The 20,734-nt window shown below is 45.8% G+C and overlaps 1 protein-coding gene across 1 annotated transcript in view; it reads left to right on the forward strand.

Annotated features, from left to right (window-relative positions):
• The window catches only part of LOC126470915 (protein trachealess-like), a 324,995-nt gene that overhangs the window by 175,002 nt on the left and 129,259 nt on the right, over nt 1–20,734 (forward strand). Inside the window, exon 5 of the mRNA XM_050098945.1 lies at nt 20,028–20,190. Within this exon, the coding sequence (XP_049954902.1) occupies nt 20,028–20,190 (163 nt within the window). The remainder of the gene's footprint in view (nt 1–20,027; nt 20,191–20,734) is intronic.

The raw sequence follows: 20,734 nt of genomic DNA on the forward strand, positions 1-20,734 counted from the left end.
CAGCATTCTCGTAATTCTAGAAGCTGAAGAGAAAATCGTTCGGATCGACTAGACGTTGTTATCAATTTGTATTCTAGTGTCTGCATTCCAGCAGCCAAGTGCAACCGAATGCCTCAAAGGGCTGAACATCAATCGTAGACGCGGGGACTGTTACACGGACGTTGCACCGGCAGGTGACAGCGTCTACTTTGAAAACAGGTTTTGTGTCTCGCAGTAGACGACTCGAAGGGTGTTTCTACGGAACTATGTGTTAAATTATGTTTCAGATCTTCTTATTTTGACGACTAATGGTACATATTTACGATATAAGCACAACATTAGCTGATTAACTTCTCATAGTCGAATTTCACAGTCGGGTACAATTTTTTGGAGGATATAATGTTCGGCACTGACAGTAGAAATTATTTGTTTGACTATTGCAATTTGGATCTTTTGGCCATTATCAAGTGGCACTGGAAAATCTGAAAAATATGTAAAAAAGGAAGCCCAGAGTATATGTACAGAGTCGGAGGAACATGTCATCAGACAGCAGTACACTACAAAAAATGGCGCAAATAACTCATCTTCTACATTTTGCTTCAACATATGTCAGGTACCAAAATCCTCCGCCGTGCGGTGTAGCCGTACGAACTGAGGCACCTTGTCACGGTTCGCGTGCCTCCCCCTGTCGGAGGTTCGAGTCGTCCCTCGGGCTTGGGTGTGTGTGTGTGTTGTCTTTAGTGTAAGTTAGTTGAAGTTAGATTAAGTAGTGTGTAAGCTTAGGGACCGATGACCTCAGCAGTTTGGTCCCATAGGACTTACCATAAATTTCCAATTTTCCAAAATCCTCCGTCATGTGTTCATGTCATCGTTAGATCGAAGCTTGTTCACTGTAGGAATACAGTACGAGCGCGAAACGGTGAACAGAACTTCGCTCTCGTTTGATTCTAGTTCGATTACTAAGTGAGTCCACAAGGTTGTGCATCTACGTTGCATCCTGGTTAAGCCACTCGCTGAGTATTTGATGGTTCAAATGGCTCTGAGCACTACGGGACTTAACATCTGAGGTCATCAGTCCCCTAGAACTTAAAACTACTTAAACCTAACTAACCTAAGGACATCACACACATCCATGCCCGAGGCAGGATTCGAACCTGCGACCGTAGCGGTCGCGCGGTTCCAGACTCAAGGGCCTAGAACCGCTCGGCCACACGGCCGGCAGTGGAATGATGACCTCAGACGTTAAGTTCCATAGTGCTTAGAGCCATTTGAGCCATTTTTGAACTAAATTCCGAAATCCGATCTTCGCCGGGGATGTAGATCATATATTATTACCACCCACTTTCAAATCGCGCAATGATCACCATTCAAAAATAAGGGAAATTAGAGGTCGTACAGAGGCGTTAAGAAAGTCGTTTTTCCCTCGCGCGATCCGCGAGTGGAAGAGGGGGGTGGGGGGATATGACTTTGGCGCGAATTGTGCCCTCCGCCACACACTGCTTGGTGGCTAGCGGAGTATGTATGTAGACGTAGATGTAGGTGGCGACGTGTGTTACACCAGTGCTTGTAGACACGTTGAACATTCCGCCGCGAAACATCAACAAATCCAACAACTTCACACATTGGATGGCCAAGGGCACGACCGTACACGATTGCGTCTTTTTGCCCTCTCCCTCGTCCTTACGGTTACCCATGTTTACGCACAAAGTCCGCTTGAAACACAAATTGCCTTATGCTCACTTAGGCAGTGCGCATGCCGTTGCGAAATTGACTGGATCGCTGCGCCATCTGTAACGGCCTAAAGATTCACTTGTGCGTGAAGAACGCGGTGACTAATTTTTTTCCGGTGAGCTTGTACCTGAATAATCTTGTGGCTTCTCTCCCTCGTCAAGCTGAGACCATTACCAAAGCTAGTGACAGTGATATGCGGTATTAGCTTAATATCTCGAGCGGGTGACTAAATTTTTGTCCGGTGCGCTTTTTTGTCCAACGTGTGTACGTGTGCCAACATACTCAGCTTGTGTTATCTGCCAAGATGTTAATGTATAAAGCGAACAGGGGCGATCTTATTACACTCCCCTGAGACACCCCACGCCTCACACGCATCTATCGGACTTCCCGCGACAAGTAAAAGTTACCGAGAGAAATCGAAGTCTCGCGTGGTAGGCGCAGCGTCGGCAGCGGCGGCGGCGGTCGCAGACAGCGACGGCCAGCGGGGGTGGCGGCGAATCAGTGACATTGTCGGTGTGCCGGGCTGCCGCCTCCGCCTCCGCCGCCACCGCCGCCGCCGCCGCCGCCGCCGCCGCCTCCGCGCGCCGCTATGCTGGGCACGTCTGCCGGCGTGCTTGCCATGCCTGATGCCGCAATCAATAGAGCCGCCGCCAACATGGCCGACACCTGCCATCGCCGGCAACGGCAGCGGCAGCGGCGGCTCCCGGCGGCGTCCAGGCCGCGCTGCACGCTGCAGGTGCACGGCGCGCCACACGTGACGCTTCCTGCCCACGCACTGCTGCGTCTCTGGTCGCGTTAACACGTCTGCAGCCCCCCGCCACCGCCAGCGCTCTCTCACGCTTCCGCCTGCTCCGCCCGACAATCCGCGGGGGATGCTGGCCGCCACAATTCGCATTCAGCGGCCGCAGCCGCGTTATATTGCCCCGTCCCTATCAGGACGCCGAGGCGGAGGAGATGAAAGAGTGCAAACTTCCTGTCTGTCGTGTCGGGCGCCTGTCGAGCTGTCTCGTATTGCAGACCACGACGTCTTTATATTTGTATTCACACACCCGAAGCCAGTGTTCAGTACACGGTGAACGGTCGTTCGTACTTCTCGCCATGTTTTGTCAGCTGTAAGGATGGAGCACAATAGCAAACACCAGTAAACCCCCCCCCCCTCACCCCGATTCTATAATTACTCAAACTCCCAGGTAAAACAGCTACAGACTTCTGATTACTTTAAAGAAGAGTTAATGTGTTACATACACCTGTCTGCAAAACTCAAGAACAAAAGTAAATACCGCATGATGTGACACTGCCAAGTAACACAGCTCAATGAAACTTCGACCGTACATAAGAGGAAGTGATACAGTTTAGTGCAAGAGGTAACTGAGAAAAGTACGCAATGAGACGAACAGAAGTGATATTTTTACTGAAAGATAATAATTACGAGGGTAATCCCAAAAGAAAGGTCTCCTATTTTTTTTTATAAGTACATAGACCTGTTTATTTCTACAATAGTTTACATCAGTTTACAGCTTGAACATTTAGCTACTTTTCGACATAATCACTATTTCTGTCGATGCATTTTTGTAGACGCTGCGGCAGTTTTTGTATGCCCATTCATACTAGCTCGCCGCCGTGCTGTTCAGAAAGTTATGAACCTCTTCTTTCACCTCGTCGTCGGAGCTGAATCGCTTTCCGGCCAAACGTTCTTTTAACCTTTTGGATGGGGTGGATAGCAATGTGCGGCTGTTTGCTGGTGATGCTGTGAAGTACGGGAAGGTGTCGTCGTTGAGTGACTGTAGGAGGATACAAGATGACTTGGACAGGATTTGCGATTGGTGTAAACAATGGCAGCTAATTGTAAATATAGATAAATGAAAATTAATGCAGATGAATAGGAAAAAGAATCCTGTAATGTTTGAATACTCCATCAGTAGTGTAGCGCTTGACACTGTCACGTCGATCAAATATGTTGGCGTAACATTCCAGAGCGATATGAAGTGGGACAAGCATGTAATGGCAGTTGTGGGGAAGGCGGATAGTCGTCTTCGGTTCATTGGTAGAATTTTGGGAAGATGTGGTTCATCTGTGAATGAGACCGTTTATAAAACACTAATACGACCTATTCTCGAGTACTGCTCGAGCGTCTGGGATCCCTATCAGGTCGGTTTGAGGGAGGACATAGAAGCAATTCAGAGGCGGGCTGCTAGATTTGTTACTGATAGGTTTGATCATCACTCGAGTGTTACGGAAATGCTTCAGGAACTCGGGTGGGAGTCTCTGGAGGAAAGGAGGTGTTTTTTTCGTGAATCGCTACTGAGGAAATTTAGAGAACTAACATTTGAGGCTGACTGCAGTACAATTTTACTGCCGCCAACTTATATTTCGCGGAAAGACCACGAAGATAAGATAAGAGAGATTAGGGCTCGTACAGAGGCATATAGGCAGTCATTTTTCCCTCGTTCTGTTTGGGAGTGGAACAGGGGAAGAAGATGCTAGTTGTGGTACGAGGTACCCTCCGCCACGCACCATATGGTGGATTGCGGAGTATGTATGTAGATGTAGATGTAGAACCTAGGGAACAGGTGATAGTCACTGGGCGCCAAGTCAGGACTATAGGGTGGGTGGGTGGGTGATTATGTTCCACTGAAACTGTTGCAGGAGAGCAACGGTTCGCCGAGCGATGTGTGGGTGAGCGTAGTCATGGAGAATGTGTACGCCCTTGCTCAACATTCCTCTTCTCCGGTTCTGAATTGCCCGTTTGAGTTTTCTCAGAGTCTCACACTACCTACCTGTCAGCGTTAATTGTGGTCCCAGAGATTCAGCTCCGAGGACGAGGTGAAAGAAGAGGTTCATAACTTTCTGAACAGCATGGCGGCGAGCTGGTAAGACATGGGCATACAAAAACTGCCACAGCGTCTACAAAAATGCATCTACAGAAATGGTGATTATGTCGAAAAATAGCTAAATGTTCAAGCTGTAAACTGATGTAAACCATTGTAGAAATAAACAGGTCTAAGTACCGGGTGATCAAAAAGTCAGTATAAATTTGAAAACTGAATAAATCTCGAAATAATGTAGATAGAGAGGTACAAATTGACACACATGCTTGGAATGACGTGGGGTTTTATTAGAACCAAAAAAATACAAACGTTCAAAAAATTTCCGACAGATGGCGCTTCATCTGATCAGAATAGCAATAATTAGCAGAACAAAGTAAGACAAAGCAAAGATGGTGTTCTTTACAGGAAATAATCAATATGTCCACCATCACTCCTCAACAATAGCTGTAGTCGAGGAATAATGTTGTTAACAGCACTATAAAGCATGTCCGGAGTTATGCTGAGGCATTGGCGTCGGATGTTGTCTTTCAGCATCCCTAGAGATGTCAGATGGTTCAAATGGCTCTGAGCACTATGGGACTTAACAGATATGGTCATCAGTCCCCTAGAACTTAGAACTACTTAAACCTAACTAACCTAAGGACATCACACAACACCCAGTCATCACGAGGCAGAGAAAATCCCTGACCCCGGCGGGAATCGAACCCGGGAACCCGGGCGTGGGAAGCGAGAACGCTAGCGCACGACCACGAGCTGCGGACTTAGAGTTGTCGGTCGACTGCGATACACTTGCGTCTTCAGGTAACCCCAAAGCCAATAATTGCACGGACTGAGGTCTGGGGACCTGGGAGGCCAAGCATGACGAAAGTGGTGGCTGAGCACACGATCATCACCAAACGACGCGCGCAAGAGATCTTTCACGCGTCTAGCAATATGGGGTGTTTTTTTTTTGTTCTAATAAAACCCCATATCATTCCAAGCATGTGTGTCAATTTTTATCTCTCTATCTACATTGTTCCGTGGTTTATTGAGTTTTCAAATTTATACTGACTTTTTGATCACCCGGTACTTATAAAAAAAATAGGAGACCTTACTTTTGGGATTACCCTCGTACACTGAAATATATCTTGATTTTGATCGTCGCCTTGACGTTAAAAAAGGTGGGACATGGTTCTTAATAGGATGTGTCATCATGGCGGACGGCGGCGCATGCTATGCAACGTGCTTCCACGCTGGGTGCAAGGTTGGTAAGGAATTGTGGTGGTAGAGCGTTCCATTTCTCCACTACCTCGGTTGGCAGTTGCTGAATGGTCGTTGCTGCATGTGAACGTGCCGCAGTACGTCTCCCCAAAGCATCCCACTCGTGCTGGATGGGAACGGGCAGGCCAGCCCATTCACCGAATATCCTCTCGTTCCGAGAGCTCCTCCATTTGCACGGTTCGATGTTGTCGCGCATTGTCATCCATAAAAAAAAGACAGGACAGAAAGCATCCCTGAAAAGAAGTACTTGGGGAACGAGTACAGTGTCGCAATAATGTTGACAGCTGAGTGTACCGTGTTGAAAGATTTGGAGGCCAGCACACCCATGCAACATTACGCCACCCCACACCATAACACATGGACCACCAAACAGATCCTATTCGACTATGTTCTCACGTGAATTACAAGTTCCTACCTCTCCCCATAAGAGGATACGTCCATCACTAATGAACATGGTCGTTTTTATGGTCCAGATGTTATGGTGTAGTTTTTGCAAAATCTTGTACGGACGTACTGACCTCCAAACCTTTGCACGCAGTACACTCATCGCTCAACGTCATTGTGACACTGTACTCCTTCCCCAAATATGTCTTTTCATGTGTGCACTCGACCCTGACTTCAATTTCGTGGATGACAATGTGTAAGGTGGTTGCAGGAGCTCTTGGAATGAGAGGATATTCGGCAAATGGACTGGACTCCCCGTTCGCCTGACTTAACTCCCATCGAGCACGTGTGCGACGCGTTGGGGGAGAGGAACGGCATCCCGTTCACATCCACCAACGACTATTCAGGAACTGACAGCAGTGCTGATGGAAGAGTGGAACTCCTTACCAACCTTGTCGCCACTATGGGAGCACGTGGCAGAAAATTGTGAGTCCAAAATTTTCAAGTATCTCTTGCTGTGATACGGTCCCTCGAGATTAATTTTCTACACTGCTACAGCGTTCACGCTGTAAATAAACCCCCTAGCAATATAAATTGAGAGCCTAACTGCGACACGAACTCGCACATTTTTCTTTCACGGGCGGGTTGAATGGCAAAGAATCAGCACTAGTTGTGGCCGGACAGACGGTTTTAAGGTGTTGGAAAGTCTCACTGTCCTCTTTCTTCCAACCATTATCGGGTTAAGTCATTCAGCATCTTCCTGAGAATGTGCTAAGAACTCCTATCGACAATCCGGAAGGTCGTCCACGTATTCATTCACACTAAATTCAAAAGATCCCAGTCATTAGTACGGTACTCGAGACTACGCCCCATTATACACCGAAGAGCCAAAGAAACTGGTACACCTGCCTAATATCGTGTAGGGCATCCGTACGCACGCAGAAGTGCCTCAACAAGACGTGGCATGGACTCGACTAATGTCTGAAGTAGTGCTGGAGGGAATTGGCACCATAAATCTTGCAGGGCTGTCCATAAATCCGTAAAAGAACGACGAGGCGGAGATTTCTTCTGAACAGCACGTTGCAAGGCATTCCAGATATGCTCAATAATGTTCCTTTGTGGAGAGTTTGGCTGCCAGCGGAAGTTTTTAAATTCAGAAGAGTGTTCCTGGAGCCACCCTGTAGCAATACTGGACGTTTGAGGTATAGCACTGTCCTGCTGGAATTGCCCAAGTCCATCGGGATACACAATGGATATGAATGGATGCGGGTGATGAGACAGGATGCTAACGTACGTGTCACCTTTCGGAGTCGTATCTAGACGTATCAGGGATCCCACATCACTCCAACTGCACACGCCCCATACCATTATAGAGTCTTCACCAGCTTGAACAGTCCCCTGCTGACATGCAGGGTTCATGGATTCATGAAGTTGTTTCCATACCCGCACATGTCCATCCGCTCGATGCAATCTGAAACGAGACTCATCCGACCAGGCAACGTGTTTCCAGTCGTCAACAGTCCAATGTCTGTGTTGAAGGGCCTGGGCGATGCGTAAAGCTTTGTGTCGTGCAGTCATCGAGTGGGCCTTTGGCTCCGAAAACTCGTATCGATGATGTTTCATTGAATGGTTCGCATGCTGATACTTGTTCATGGCCCAGCATTGAAATCTGCTGCAATTTGCGGAAGGGTTGCACTTCTATCGCGTTGAATGATTCTCTTCAGTTGCCGTTGGACTCGTTCTTGCAGGATCTTTTTCCGACCTCAGCGATGTCGGAGAGTTGGGTTGTTTGTGGGAAGCGACCAAACTGCGGGGTCATCGGTCTCGTCGGATCAGGGAAGGACGAGGAAGGAAGTCGGCCGTGCCCTTTCAGAGGAACCATCCCGGCATTTGCCTGGAGCGATTTAGGGAAATCACAGAAAACCTAAATCAGGATGGCCAGACGCGGGATTGAACCGTCGTCCTCCCGAAAGCGAGTCCAGTGTGCTAGCCACTGCGGATGTCGGAGATATCATGTTTTACAGGATTCCTGATATTCACTGTATACTCGTGAAATGGTCGTACGGGAAAATCCCCACTTCATCTCTACTTCGGAGAGTCGTGCGACGACTACAACGCCACGTTCAGACTCACTTAAATCTTGATAACCTGCCATTGTAGCAGCAGTAACCGATCTAACAACTGCGCCAGACACTGGCTGTCGCCTGTCTTATAGAGGCGTTATCGGCCGCAGCACCGTATTCTGCCTGTTTACATACCTCTGTATTTGAATACGCATGCCTATACCAGTTTCATTGGGCCTTCAGTGTAGTTTTGTGAGCAATCTCCACCAAGAGCCGTCAAGAAAGATCGCAACGATTATTCCGTAACTGGACATTGCACATCACACAGTCACCCGTTGAAGGTGAAGAGACTTCTCGATCGCGGAATGAGAATTCTCTGTCACCAAAAATCGCCAATTTAGCTTATAGACGAATCCATCCAGATGAAAGTAGTTCAAAAATGGCTCTGAGCACTATAGGACTTAACTTCTGTGGTCATCAGTCCCCTAGAACTTAGAACTACTTAAACCTAACTAACCTAAGGACATCACACACATCCATGCCCGAGGCAGGATTCGAACCTGCGACTGTAGCAGTCCCGCGGTTCCGGACTGCGCGATGAAAGTAGTATTCGTCGCTAAATCAAACCATACAGTGCATACTAATTCCCATCAATCCCCGCGGCCAACCTTGCAGTTTGAACGTCCTAATTCAAACCGTTCACAAGATATGACGATTTTATTTCATATAGTTCAATAATTGTCACCCTGTATATCATGCCACTCCACATGCTAACTCGGAACTTCCCTGCGATGACAATTACATTTCAGAACATTGTTTTAAATAGTGACAGAAACACGATGTAATGGTTTCTGGATATGGTTTGTGAAGACCGTTCGTATAGTATATCGCATATGTAATAATTTTGCTGCCGTTAGCTCCAGAAATTCTGACGAAAACATCCATATGTACACACAAATCTCATTCCACACATTTTACACGCCTAATTACCAAAATTTGAGGATTATCTCCTTCTGCCATCTCAGCTCATTTTTTATTTGCAGTTCAGATCACGTAGTTATAAGGCCGTTTCAAGCGCTTGCTATCGTGTGAAACAGCAACTGCCAGATGGCGTACACCGGAGTCAGGGCGTGGCCGCTGCGAAGACGGATGGCCGCATCGATATACTGCCTCCCGTTCTTGTATGAGCACTAGCCACTGCACACATCGTTTATAACAGTCTCTAAACAAATATTTTTGTCTGTTCGCTTTAAAATATCTCTACAGGACGAGGAAATTCGAAAAATTAGAACTAATACAGATGCTTACCGGGAACCGTTCTTCCCACGTGCCATTCGAGTGGAAGAGGGAAAGCGGAGTCAATTAGTGGTACCAGAAGTACCCTCTGCCACACACTGTTAGCTGGTTTATAGAGTGTGAAATAGACGTAGATTAGATCATATGGTTGCAGATGACGTCAGGATTTTGAAACGACATTAAAAATCCTTCCAGAAGAGCCAGTAATCAGTTAACTTTTATCATGGTGTATAGCGATGGAGGCAGGGGGGAGGGGGGGGGGGTTTACGAGGAAACGAAATGAAACTTCACGGGTCGAGTAGGTATGCGAAGTTATTTTGGTGATTACAAAATTGAGCCGAATTTACAAAGAACTTGACACTGTTAGCCGTCTTATCAGTGTGACGTTGCACCCCATATCGCCTTGAAGCAGGCGCAGATTCGGCTGGGATAGCTGTTATAAAGCCGCTGTATCCTCTTCCGAGGAAAGCTGGCCCAAAATTATTGTAGCTGGTCCTTGATATTCTGGATACTGATACTGGAACGGGGTTGACGTTCGAGCTGACCACACATGTATTCTATCGAGAATAGATCTGGGGATCTTTCTGGCTCTGGGGCTCTATCATCACTCGGACAGTTCACAGGGACACGTGCCATGTGTGGAAGAGTATTGGCCTGTTGAACAATGCTGCCGCAATAATGTTAAATGAGACGAAACACACGACCAAACAGGATGTCGGCGACCCACAGTCGTGCCTTCACTGTTCCCCTAGTCACTACCAGCCAGCCCCCAAAAAAGTCATACTCAATGGCTCCCCGCACTATAACACCACAATAGCACCGCTGTGACCCCGCCCTCCCAACCCACCCCAAAAAGATTGAAGAAATAGACCTCTCTCCAGGTCACCGCCATACTCACAAACGATGGTCGTCCGGAATAGTACTGGATTGCGATTCACTGCTGAACACAATGCGACGCCATTCATCAGAAGTCCATGCTTCTCGGTCACGGCTCCATTCCAAATGTAAACGTCTGGTGTTAACGGTATCTTATGCATGGGACAGTAATTTAATAGTCCTGCTGCTGCTAGTCTCAGACCAATGGTGCGGGATGAGACATGATGTGGCCGAGAGTCCATTATTTGCTCTTTGATCGCAGGAGCAGATGTGAAGCTGTTAGTGTGTGCTTGGTGCACAATACGATGATCCTCCATTGCGGTGGTCAGATGTCGTCGACTGGAACCTTAACGACGAGTACACCTGCCCTCTCGTTCCCATGCAGTCCAATATCGAGCCACTGTCGCAGCCGAATGCCCGGTAAATTTGAAAACTGCACGGTTCTACCAGCCGGCCAAATGGGTACTCACAATGAGACGCCTTTCAAATTCTGACAGGTGCTGATAACGCTGTCCCACACGAGTAAGCGGCATCTCATGGTCCTTCACACTAAAGACCAAGAACTCTCATGGGTATGACGGGGTATCTAGCAGAATACTGAAGTATTGTTCCATGTATGTTAGCCCAGTACTTAGCCATATCTGTAACTTTTCCTTTAGGAGTGGTCGGTTTCCTGACCGATTAAAGTACTCGGTAGTGAAGCCACTTTATAAAAAGGGAGACAGGGATAATGTTGATAATTATAGACCTATTTCTATGCCATCGGTGTTTGCTAAAGTTATCGAGAGGGTTGGTTCAAAATGGTTCAAATGGCTCTGAGCACTATGCGACTCAACTGCTGAGGTCATCAGTCGCCTAGAACTTAGAACTAATTAAACCTAACTAACCTAAGGACATCACACACATCCATGCCCGAGGCAGATTCGAACCTGCGACCGTAGCGGTAGCCCGGTTCCAGACTGTAGCGCCTAGAACCGCACGGCCACTCCGGCCGGCCGAGAGGGTTGTATATACAAGGTTACTGCAGCATTTAAATTCACATAATTTGCTATCAAATGTACAGTTTGGTTTTAGAAATGGCTTAACAACTGAAAATGCTATAGTCTCTTTTCTCTGTGAGGTTTTGGACGGATTAAATAAAAGGTTGCGAACGTTAGGTGTTTTCTTTGATTTAACGAAGGCTTTTGACTGTGTTGGCCACAAAATATTAATGCAGAAGTTGGAACATTATGGAGTAAGGGGAGTAGCTTACAATTGGTTCGCCTCTTACTTTAAGAACAGAAAGCAGAAGGTAATTCTCCGCAATATTGAGAGTGGTAATGATGTTCAGTCCCAATGGGGCACTGTTAAATGGGGCGTTCCCCAAGGATCGGTGCTGGGGCCACTGCTGTTTCTTATTTATATAAATGATATGCCTTCTAGTATTACAGGTGATTCAAAAATATTTCTGTTTGCTGATGACACCAGCTTGGTAGTGAAGGATCTTGTGTGTAATATTGAAACATTATCAAATAATGTAGTTCATGAAATAAGTTCGTGGCTTGTGGAAAATAATTCGATGCTAAATCACAGGAAGACTCACATTTTACAGTTTCTAACTCACAATTCAACAAGCACTGATATTTTAATCAGACAGAATGGGCATGTTATAAGCGAGACGGAACAGTTCAAGTTCCTAGGCGTACGGATAGATAGTAAGCTGTTGTGGAAAGCCCATGTTCAGGATCTTGTTCAGAAACTAAATGCCGCTTTATTTACCATTAGAACAGTATCTGAAATAAGTGACACTTCAACACGAAAAGTAGTCTACTTCGCATATTTTCATACGCTTATGTCATATGGTATTATTTTTTGGGGTAATTCTTCTGATTCAAAAAGGGTATTTTTGGCTCAAAAACGGGCTGTTCGAGCTATGTGTGGTGTAAGTTCGAAAACCTCTTGTCGACCCCTATTCAATAGTCTGGGAATTTTGACATTGCCCTCACAGTATATATTTTCTTTAATGTCGTTTGATGTTAGCAATATTAGCTTATTCCCAAGAGTTAGCAGCTTTCACTCAGTTAATACTAGGCAGAAATCAAATCTGCATGTGGAATGCACTTCCTTGACTCTTGTGCAGAAAGGAGTGCAGTATTCTGCTGCATCCATTTTCAATAAGCTACCACAAGAACTCAAAAATCTTAGCAGTAGCCCAAACGCTTTTAAGTCTAAACTGAAGAGTTTCCTCATGGCTCACTCCTTCTACTCTGTCGAGGAGCTCCTGGAAGAGCTAAAAAATTAAGCAAATTCCAGTGTTACATTCTTGATTTTCTTTATTTAAACTAACGACGTGTCACCTGAATATGTTTCTTATATTTCATTTTATCTGTTTCTAAAATCTACAACTGAATATGTTTCTTATATTTCATTTTATCTGTTTCTACAATCGTGTTGTAATTTCATGTATTGACTCGTTCCATGACCATGGAGACTTCTCCTTAATGTGGTCCCACGGAATAATAAATAAATAAATAAAAATAAAATGATCACTGAACGTCTGACGCTATTAACTCTCCTTACATAGTGTACCAGGCCTGGTGGTAACAACACCATGATCACTAATGCACCCTAGCGGCCGTTTTACCTGTCACAGAGAATTCCACTTGTAATAATCTGATTATTTGCCGATGTTGTGTGCGTGTACGAAGTTGCATTAACATACGACCATATCTTCTGGATGATTTTTTCTCAGGCATTGTATTTAAATTTAAACACGTTGCAGAAAAGGTATCCACCGGTATAACCGTGACGTGAAGAACTACGTAAGCTACACAAACATCGATGGTTCAAGAAAATTTCAGACCAGTTTCATGACATTGGACCCTGAACTGTATGGACGATTAGGAGTAAGCATCCACGACGATTAATCTAAGGGAAATGGTTTAGTATGACTGTCATCAAACTGTACCACACATAGATCTAGCACTAAGGGTATATTACTTCATAGTTCTTTACCAATGCGTAAATTCAGAAATGTCACCTAATTCATTAAGGATGTCTTCCACAAACTCAAACTCGAAAACATAAGAAATTGTGATTCTTGAGTTTTTCCCGGCGTATTTGATAATCAAAATATCCACGGGTGTACCGCCGGTGTCCGCAGCTCGTGGTCGTGCGGTAGCGTTCTCGCTTCCCACGCCCGGGTTCCCGGGTTCGATTCCCGGCGGGGTCAGGGATTTTCTCTGCCTCGTGATGACTGGGTGTTGTGTGCTGTCCTTAGGTTAGTTAGGTTTAAATAGTTCTAAGTTCTAGGGGACTGATGACCATAGATGTTGCTCAGAACCTTTTGAACCATTTTGTACCGCCGGTCTACAGTGTCCAACGGGCACAATATTTCTGCCATCATACATGGTTTAGTATGACTGTCATAAAACTGTACCACACATAGATCTAGCACTAAGGGTACATTACTCCATAGTAATGATGGCGACATGTATGATCGCCGAAATATTGTGCCCGTTGGACACTGTAGACCGGCAGTACACCCGTGGATATTTTGATTATCAAATACGCCGGGAGAAACTCAAGAATCACATCATACACCTTTACGGGGAGGAGATGTACCGCAGCATGAAGAAATTTGAAAAGTTGCGTCACCGTAGTCCGTCAGTTCACCTAATGATGGCGACATGTATGATCGCCGAAATATTGTCCCCGTTGGACACTGTAGACCGGCAGTACACCCGTGGATATTTTGAACATAAGAAATTGCCTGGAAGTACGCTATTTTCTGTTCTTCCAAGAAAGAATTTCTCCTTAAACAAAATGTTGATTTACGGAAAGTGAATGCTACGTACACTCATGTTCAGAAAAAATGAACGACTACAGATAAGACGTACATATTCACAGGACATGCACATTAGTATGTTCTGCAGAAATCATCATCGTTTGAACCATGTCGGCCAGCGACTGATATCACGGCGCAACTCGACCTGCCGGTAAAACGTGCTTGCGGCTCTCGTTGCAGCTATAAACCGAAGGGAATGGATCAGTGTGACTTGAATAGACGTGCAGGATGCCTCGCAAACGTATGAGCGAACCGTACCGTCAAATCAGTGAGCCTGAAAGATGACACGTTATTGGCATGAGAGAATGGGATGCCAACCACCACAAATAAACATTGAAACCAGGTGAATACAGCATGGATGGCATTAGCACAGGACGCTATTCACACACAATACGCGTCGATTCCATCATGCATGGAACAAGTTATCAGGGTCCATGCTAATCATTTCTCCATAACATGCTGATGCACGTGTCCTGTGAATATGAACGTCTTATCTCTAGTCGTTCAAGGTGTTCTGGTTTTTTTTCTGAACATGAATGTATTTTCAGTCAATGCTTCCACGTTTAATGTTGATTATATGCCATGAATGAGGAGGATGTAGTGGGAATTATTGCTGTGTTGCAGTTTTGTTCACTATGTGTTCTTGGAAATGAGGATAGAATGATTGCTTCTCCTAGCTTGACTGAATACAAAGAACATTCAGGCAGTCCATCATGGTCACGAAAAATGAACTTCAGTCGTTCACGGCAAAATTAAGTCTCATGCGTAAACACTCTACAGTGCAGATTAGGAAATGAGACACTTATTGCTATTTGGGGAGCAAAATAACTGATGATGGCCGAAGTAGGGAGGATATAAAATGTAGACTGGCAATGGAAAGGAAAGCGTTTCTGAAGAAGAGAAACTTGTTAACATAGAGTATAGATTTAAGTGTCAGGAAGTCGTTTCTGAAAGTATTTGTATGGGGTGTAGCCATGTATGGATGTGAAACGGGGACGATAAATACTTTAGACCAGAAAAGAATAGAAGCTTTCGAAATGTGGTGCTACAGAAGAATGCTGAAGATTAGATGGATAGATCATGTAACTAATGATGTGGTACTGAATAGGACTGGGGAAAACAGGAGTTTGTGGCACAACTTGTCTAGAATAAGGGATCGGTTGGTAGGACATGTTCTGAGGCATCAAGGGATCACCAATTTAGTATTGGAGGGCAGCGTGAACGATAAAAATCGTAGAGGGAGGCCAAGTGACGAATACACTAAACAGAGTCAGAAGCATATCGAGTGTAATAGTTACTATGAAATGAAGAAGCTTGCACAGGATAGAGTAGCATGGAGAACTGCTTCAAACCAGTCTCTGGACTGAAGACCACAACAACAGCACATGCCCATGGAACATAATGCTTCCCCAAACCATAGCATCTAGACCACCAAAACGAATATGTTCAACAATGTTCCTCGATGCATTGCGTTGTTCCCACCTTTCGCCATATAGGGATACGTCCAGAATCGCTACTCAACTGAATCTGCTCTCACCCGAGAACAGCACGCGACCCTATTCCCTATACTCATAGCCTCAGTGCAAACGGTGCGGCTGATGTGCGAGTGTCAACGCAACATAATATATTGGTCGTCGGGCAAAGAGGTCACCCTCATGTAGTCGCCGTACCACTGTGGAGAACCTTGCAGTCCTGTTAAATGCGGTTCCCATTACACCCGCTTTTTGCCTGTTGCATATTGTAGCCGTCATCTGCTGCTGTAGTTGGTCGTGGTGGTCGACCATCTTCTCTCCTTTCGGCAGCAGTGCTTGTGTTCCGAAACTCTCCCCACGCATGAGGAACATTGCTATGAACAATACCAAAATCCTGGGCTACACTCATCACAGTTCACCCTTCTTCCAGTTTACCGATGATTCTTCCCCGTGTGAAGTCATCCATTATGTATCATCCGGGCCATGTTGTAATGAAGAAATCACCTCAGTGCACGGTAATCATTCGCCAGTTTATTCACACTGTCTTTTCCCATCTCTTCAACTGCCTCGCGTTGCGAGGCCAGCGCCATTTGGTGCTGTTGTCTCGCTGAACTAGCGCCATATGACGTCCAACTTCGTGTGCACGACTGGGAAACTTCTGACAACACGCGCCTGCACTTTCATTCATTTCCATCGAGTAGTTAATATATTATGCTACTTTATCTATCTCGCCCTTAAGTTTTGCAGAGCAATGTAGTTTTCTCGCTACTGTTGCTAATTTCAGTATTTCATTATTAAATCACACATTTGTGTCTGACAACCTGTTTTTATTCCGTGTATTTTATACACTTCTTACCGTATTTATAAGGAACCTGAGTTTCATTATTACAGGTTCCTTATTAGGTTTCCTGTCGACTATACAGCTATTTCAATAGAACTGTTTCTGACACCGTCTCTAGGAAAACCCGTGCAGCCCTTTCGAGAAAATGAGCACAAGTACATCTCAAACGAAATTTCCGTAACCTTATTAACGGTGCTTTAACCCCTTATCTTCCTTCCTTCCTCACCCAAACCCAGAGAGAAAAACAAAAAGAAACGCCTAATGTTCGCGGCAATGAACACCACGCAAAGAAGGTTCTCGAAAACAACGTCGCCTTTCTTCCAAAGATCTTTATTTAAATTCTCCGAGCATCTCTGTTACATAAATAAATAAATTGTCGTATTGACTATACCAATCTGTTATCTACCTAGCAACGCGTCCTTGAACACGTTCGGAGTCACTTGTCATGCGTTCTTAATTAGGACTCCAAATGCAGTACCCTAGAATTTGTACACTATTTCCGTTACATATGCTCTGTATTATCCCAGAACACTTTCAACAAGTATAAGTCTTTCGTACACTGGCCCTAACTGTGCTGGGGCCTCTGATGTCGTCGCGTGGTTATTTCCTGACCTGTCGGCGTTTGGTCGGGAGTACTTCGCATCAGGATTAACAGTTTTTATGAGCTGTTCCATTGTCTCTGTGCACACCCTAATATCTCATAGCTTATTCTCTCAATTCCTACACGAGATGTGTGGTGGTGGCAGCGGAAATTTTGTGCTGTCTTAGAACCCGATACTCTAAAGTCACCCGACGGGGTTTCGTGAAAACGGCGTCCTCTTTCTTCAAAAGATCCCCATTTAAGCTCTCATCCTCTCTGTTACACTTCCGTATTATTATCCAGCATGGGGAAATTAAAAATGACCTGGAAAATATTTCATGCTCCTTAAAACAGGCAACCCAACTTACATCTTCTGCAACCAGGCCATCTGGGGTGACTGGTTGACAAAACAGAAATAAGCTGGACGATAATTCATGCACCTTGACCATGTAACCTAACGTGCATCATCTACTGTGAGGGTGGATGATTTAAGTTGGTTTGCCAACCTTAAGGTGCGTGAAATTTATCCGGATTATTTTTATTTTGCCCACCCTGTATTCACTTAAACGAAGCATTCGACACAGTCGTAAACAAAGGATAACTTAGACTGCAATGTGACGAGGAGAGTTGCGGAGGAACAAGCAACTTTTCCGTCTCATGGGGATGGAAGTCTACACCCGTGATTTGTATCTCTGTGAAAGCAAAACTGACATACAGTCATATAGGTCACCAAAACTTTTTGGCGTCGTGGAAGTCGTACTCCAGTACCGTGTTGGACGAGAATTTATCTCTTAACTCATTTCAAAATAAGAAAAGAAATTCTCAAGAACGCACAGTACAAATGTTTAAATGTGTGTGAAATCTTATGGGACTTAACTGCTAAGGTCATCAGTCCAGCCGGCCGGTGTGGCCGTGCAGTTCTAAGCGCTTCAGTTTGGAACCGCGTGACCGCTACGGTCGCAGGTTTGAATCCTGCCTCGGGCATGGATGTGTGTCATGTCCTTAGGTTAGTTAGGTTTAAGTAGTTCTAAGTTCTAGGGGACTGATGACCTTAGAAGTTAAGTCCCATAGTGCTCAGAGCCATTTGAACCATTTGAACCATTTGTCATCAGTCCCTAAGCTTACACACTACTTAACCTAAATTATCCTAAGGACAAACACACACACCCATGCCCGAGGGAGGACTCAAACCTCCGCCGGGACCAGCCGCACAGTCCATGACTGCAGCGCCCTAGACCGCTCGGCTAATCCTGCGCGGCCGCATAATACAAAACAAAGTTGAGTACATAAAGTATGTAACGGCTACCGCACAGTTGCTTGCTGAGGTTGGCAGCGTCGTAAACGAGGTAGTACAGCCCTTATCGCTGCCGGTATCTTAGGCATGCGTAGTTCGAAACATTCCTTACGTAAAACTACTAAGTAAAAGTGACCGTTCTATACCTGTTACGAACCTAGCAGCTCATCTCTGAACTCGTTCTATACCTCCTCTTATACCTACTTGACAAGGACTTTAAATGTTGTGGAAATACTGTACAGTGTGATTTTGCTAAATGGCGACAAACTACAGGAAACGATTGCTGAGAGTTTAAGTAGCAGAACATTTCATTTCGATATACGCCCGGAAATGCGTTCAAGGGGATAAACACTTGAAGGTGGAAATAAAACATCTCTGACAGCGAGCACTGTAACAGCATGAGGGCAGAAAGGGATAAGCCAGACGGTCATGTGTAACATCCACCACGACGACTGTCACTATCCGTACCACCTGCAATGCGTTCAGGCTTTATTACCTAGTGACGTGCATCCGTGGAGATGGTTTACTCATTGGTTCGTTGGACAGGTCACCACGGTGGAGGGATTTCTGTCATCCATCTTATTCACAGATGAGGTTACCTTTAAGAGGGGGGGGATATAGTTAACCTTCAAAGCACCCACCTTTGGGCTACGGCAAATCCCCACGGAATGGTGGTAGCGAGCCATTAACACCAGTTCCGTCTCATTGTGTGGGAGGCGATTATTGGCGATCGCCAAGTGGGACCAGTCATCCTCACAGGCGAGGTACATCTGGACTTGCCGCGCGGGATTAGCCGAGCGGTCTAGGGCGCTGCAGTCATGGACTGTGCGGCTGGTCCCAGCGGAGGTTCGAGTCCTCCCTCGGGCATGGGTGTGTGTGTTTGTCCTTAGGATAATTTATGTTAAGTAGTGTGTAAGCTTAGGGACTGATGACTTTAGCAGTTAAGTCCTGTAATATTTCACACACATTTGAACATTTGAACATCTGGACTTTCTGCGGGTGACCCTAACTTCCCTGATGTCTAGTGGTGCTAAAACACCAGTACTGACAGAACGTTCCCACTTGTCTGTATTGTTCTTATGTGTGATTTCAGTTATTGAAACCTACACTGTCGAAGATCTAATATCTTCAACTTGGAAACATCAAATGGTTCGAATGGCTCTGAGCACTGTGAGACTTAATATCTGAGGTCATCAGTCCTCTAGAACTTAGAACTACTTAAACCTAACTAACCTAAGGACATCACACACATCCATCCCCGAGGCAGGATTCGAACCTGCGACCGTAGCGGTCACGCGGTTCCGGACTGAGGCGCCTAGAACCGCTCGGCCACTCAGGCCGGCTTGGAAACATCCATATAACATTTTCTGCTCTTTATCATCTCAGGAATTGTTTTCTGCACCTGTCTCCATTTAACAAAATAGCCCTGTGTAATACACCACACTAACGGCTCGCATGCGATTTTCTTTACAGAAACGCTACACTTGTCAAATACTCTTCCGTGAGATTCCTCGACAATGACAGCGCTGGCGCAAGCGATGTCGCTGTTGTGTAAGTGTGCGAGTGTTCCCTAAGGCTGCGGTGTGTTGTTTTGCAGGTGGAGATGACGGGCAGCAGCATCTTCGAGTACATCCACCAGCAGGACCACGCGGAGCTGGCCGAGCAGCTGGGTCTGGGGCTGGCGCAGGGGCAGTCGCTCGCCTCGCCCGGCAGCGCGGGCTCCGAGGAGGGCGCGCCCCAGGGCACCAACAACCCCGACGGTACCGCCTCTAGCTTTACATTCATACAGGGTGACAATTATTGAACTATATGAAAACAAAAGTAAATTATTTACAAACTACACAGTGCACACACTTTATTCAACATGTAAGCGTCACTACAGACATTCGGATTTAGGTTATGACGAAGTGGCGGAACATCGATGCTGCGGATGATCTCCTGAATGGCTGTTTTCAGCTCAGCAATGGATTTGGAGTTACTGCTGTACACCTCATCTTTAATATAGCACAACGAAAAGGAGTCGCATGTGTTCAGATACGGAGAATATGGCGGTCAATCGAGGCCCATTCCAGTGGCCTCTGTGTACCCCAGAGCCAGAATGCGGTCCCTAAAGTGCTCCTCCAGGACATCAAACACTCTACTGCTTCGATGGGGTCGAGCTCCGTCTTGCATGAACCACATCTTGTCGAAGTCAGGGTCACTTTGGATAATGGAGATGAAATCATCTTCCAAAACCTTCACGTATCATTCGGTAGTCACCGTGCCATCGAGGAATATCGCACATCGTGTCCGGACAATGCACAA

Source organism: Schistocerca serialis, chromosome 3 (genome assembly GCF_023864345.2).
Source record: "Schistocerca serialis cubense isolate TAMUIC-IGC-003099 chromosome 3, iqSchSeri2.2, whole genome shotgun sequence".
NCBI classification, from domain to species: domain Eukaryota; kingdom Metazoa; phylum Arthropoda; class Insecta; order Orthoptera; family Acrididae; genus Schistocerca; species Schistocerca serialis.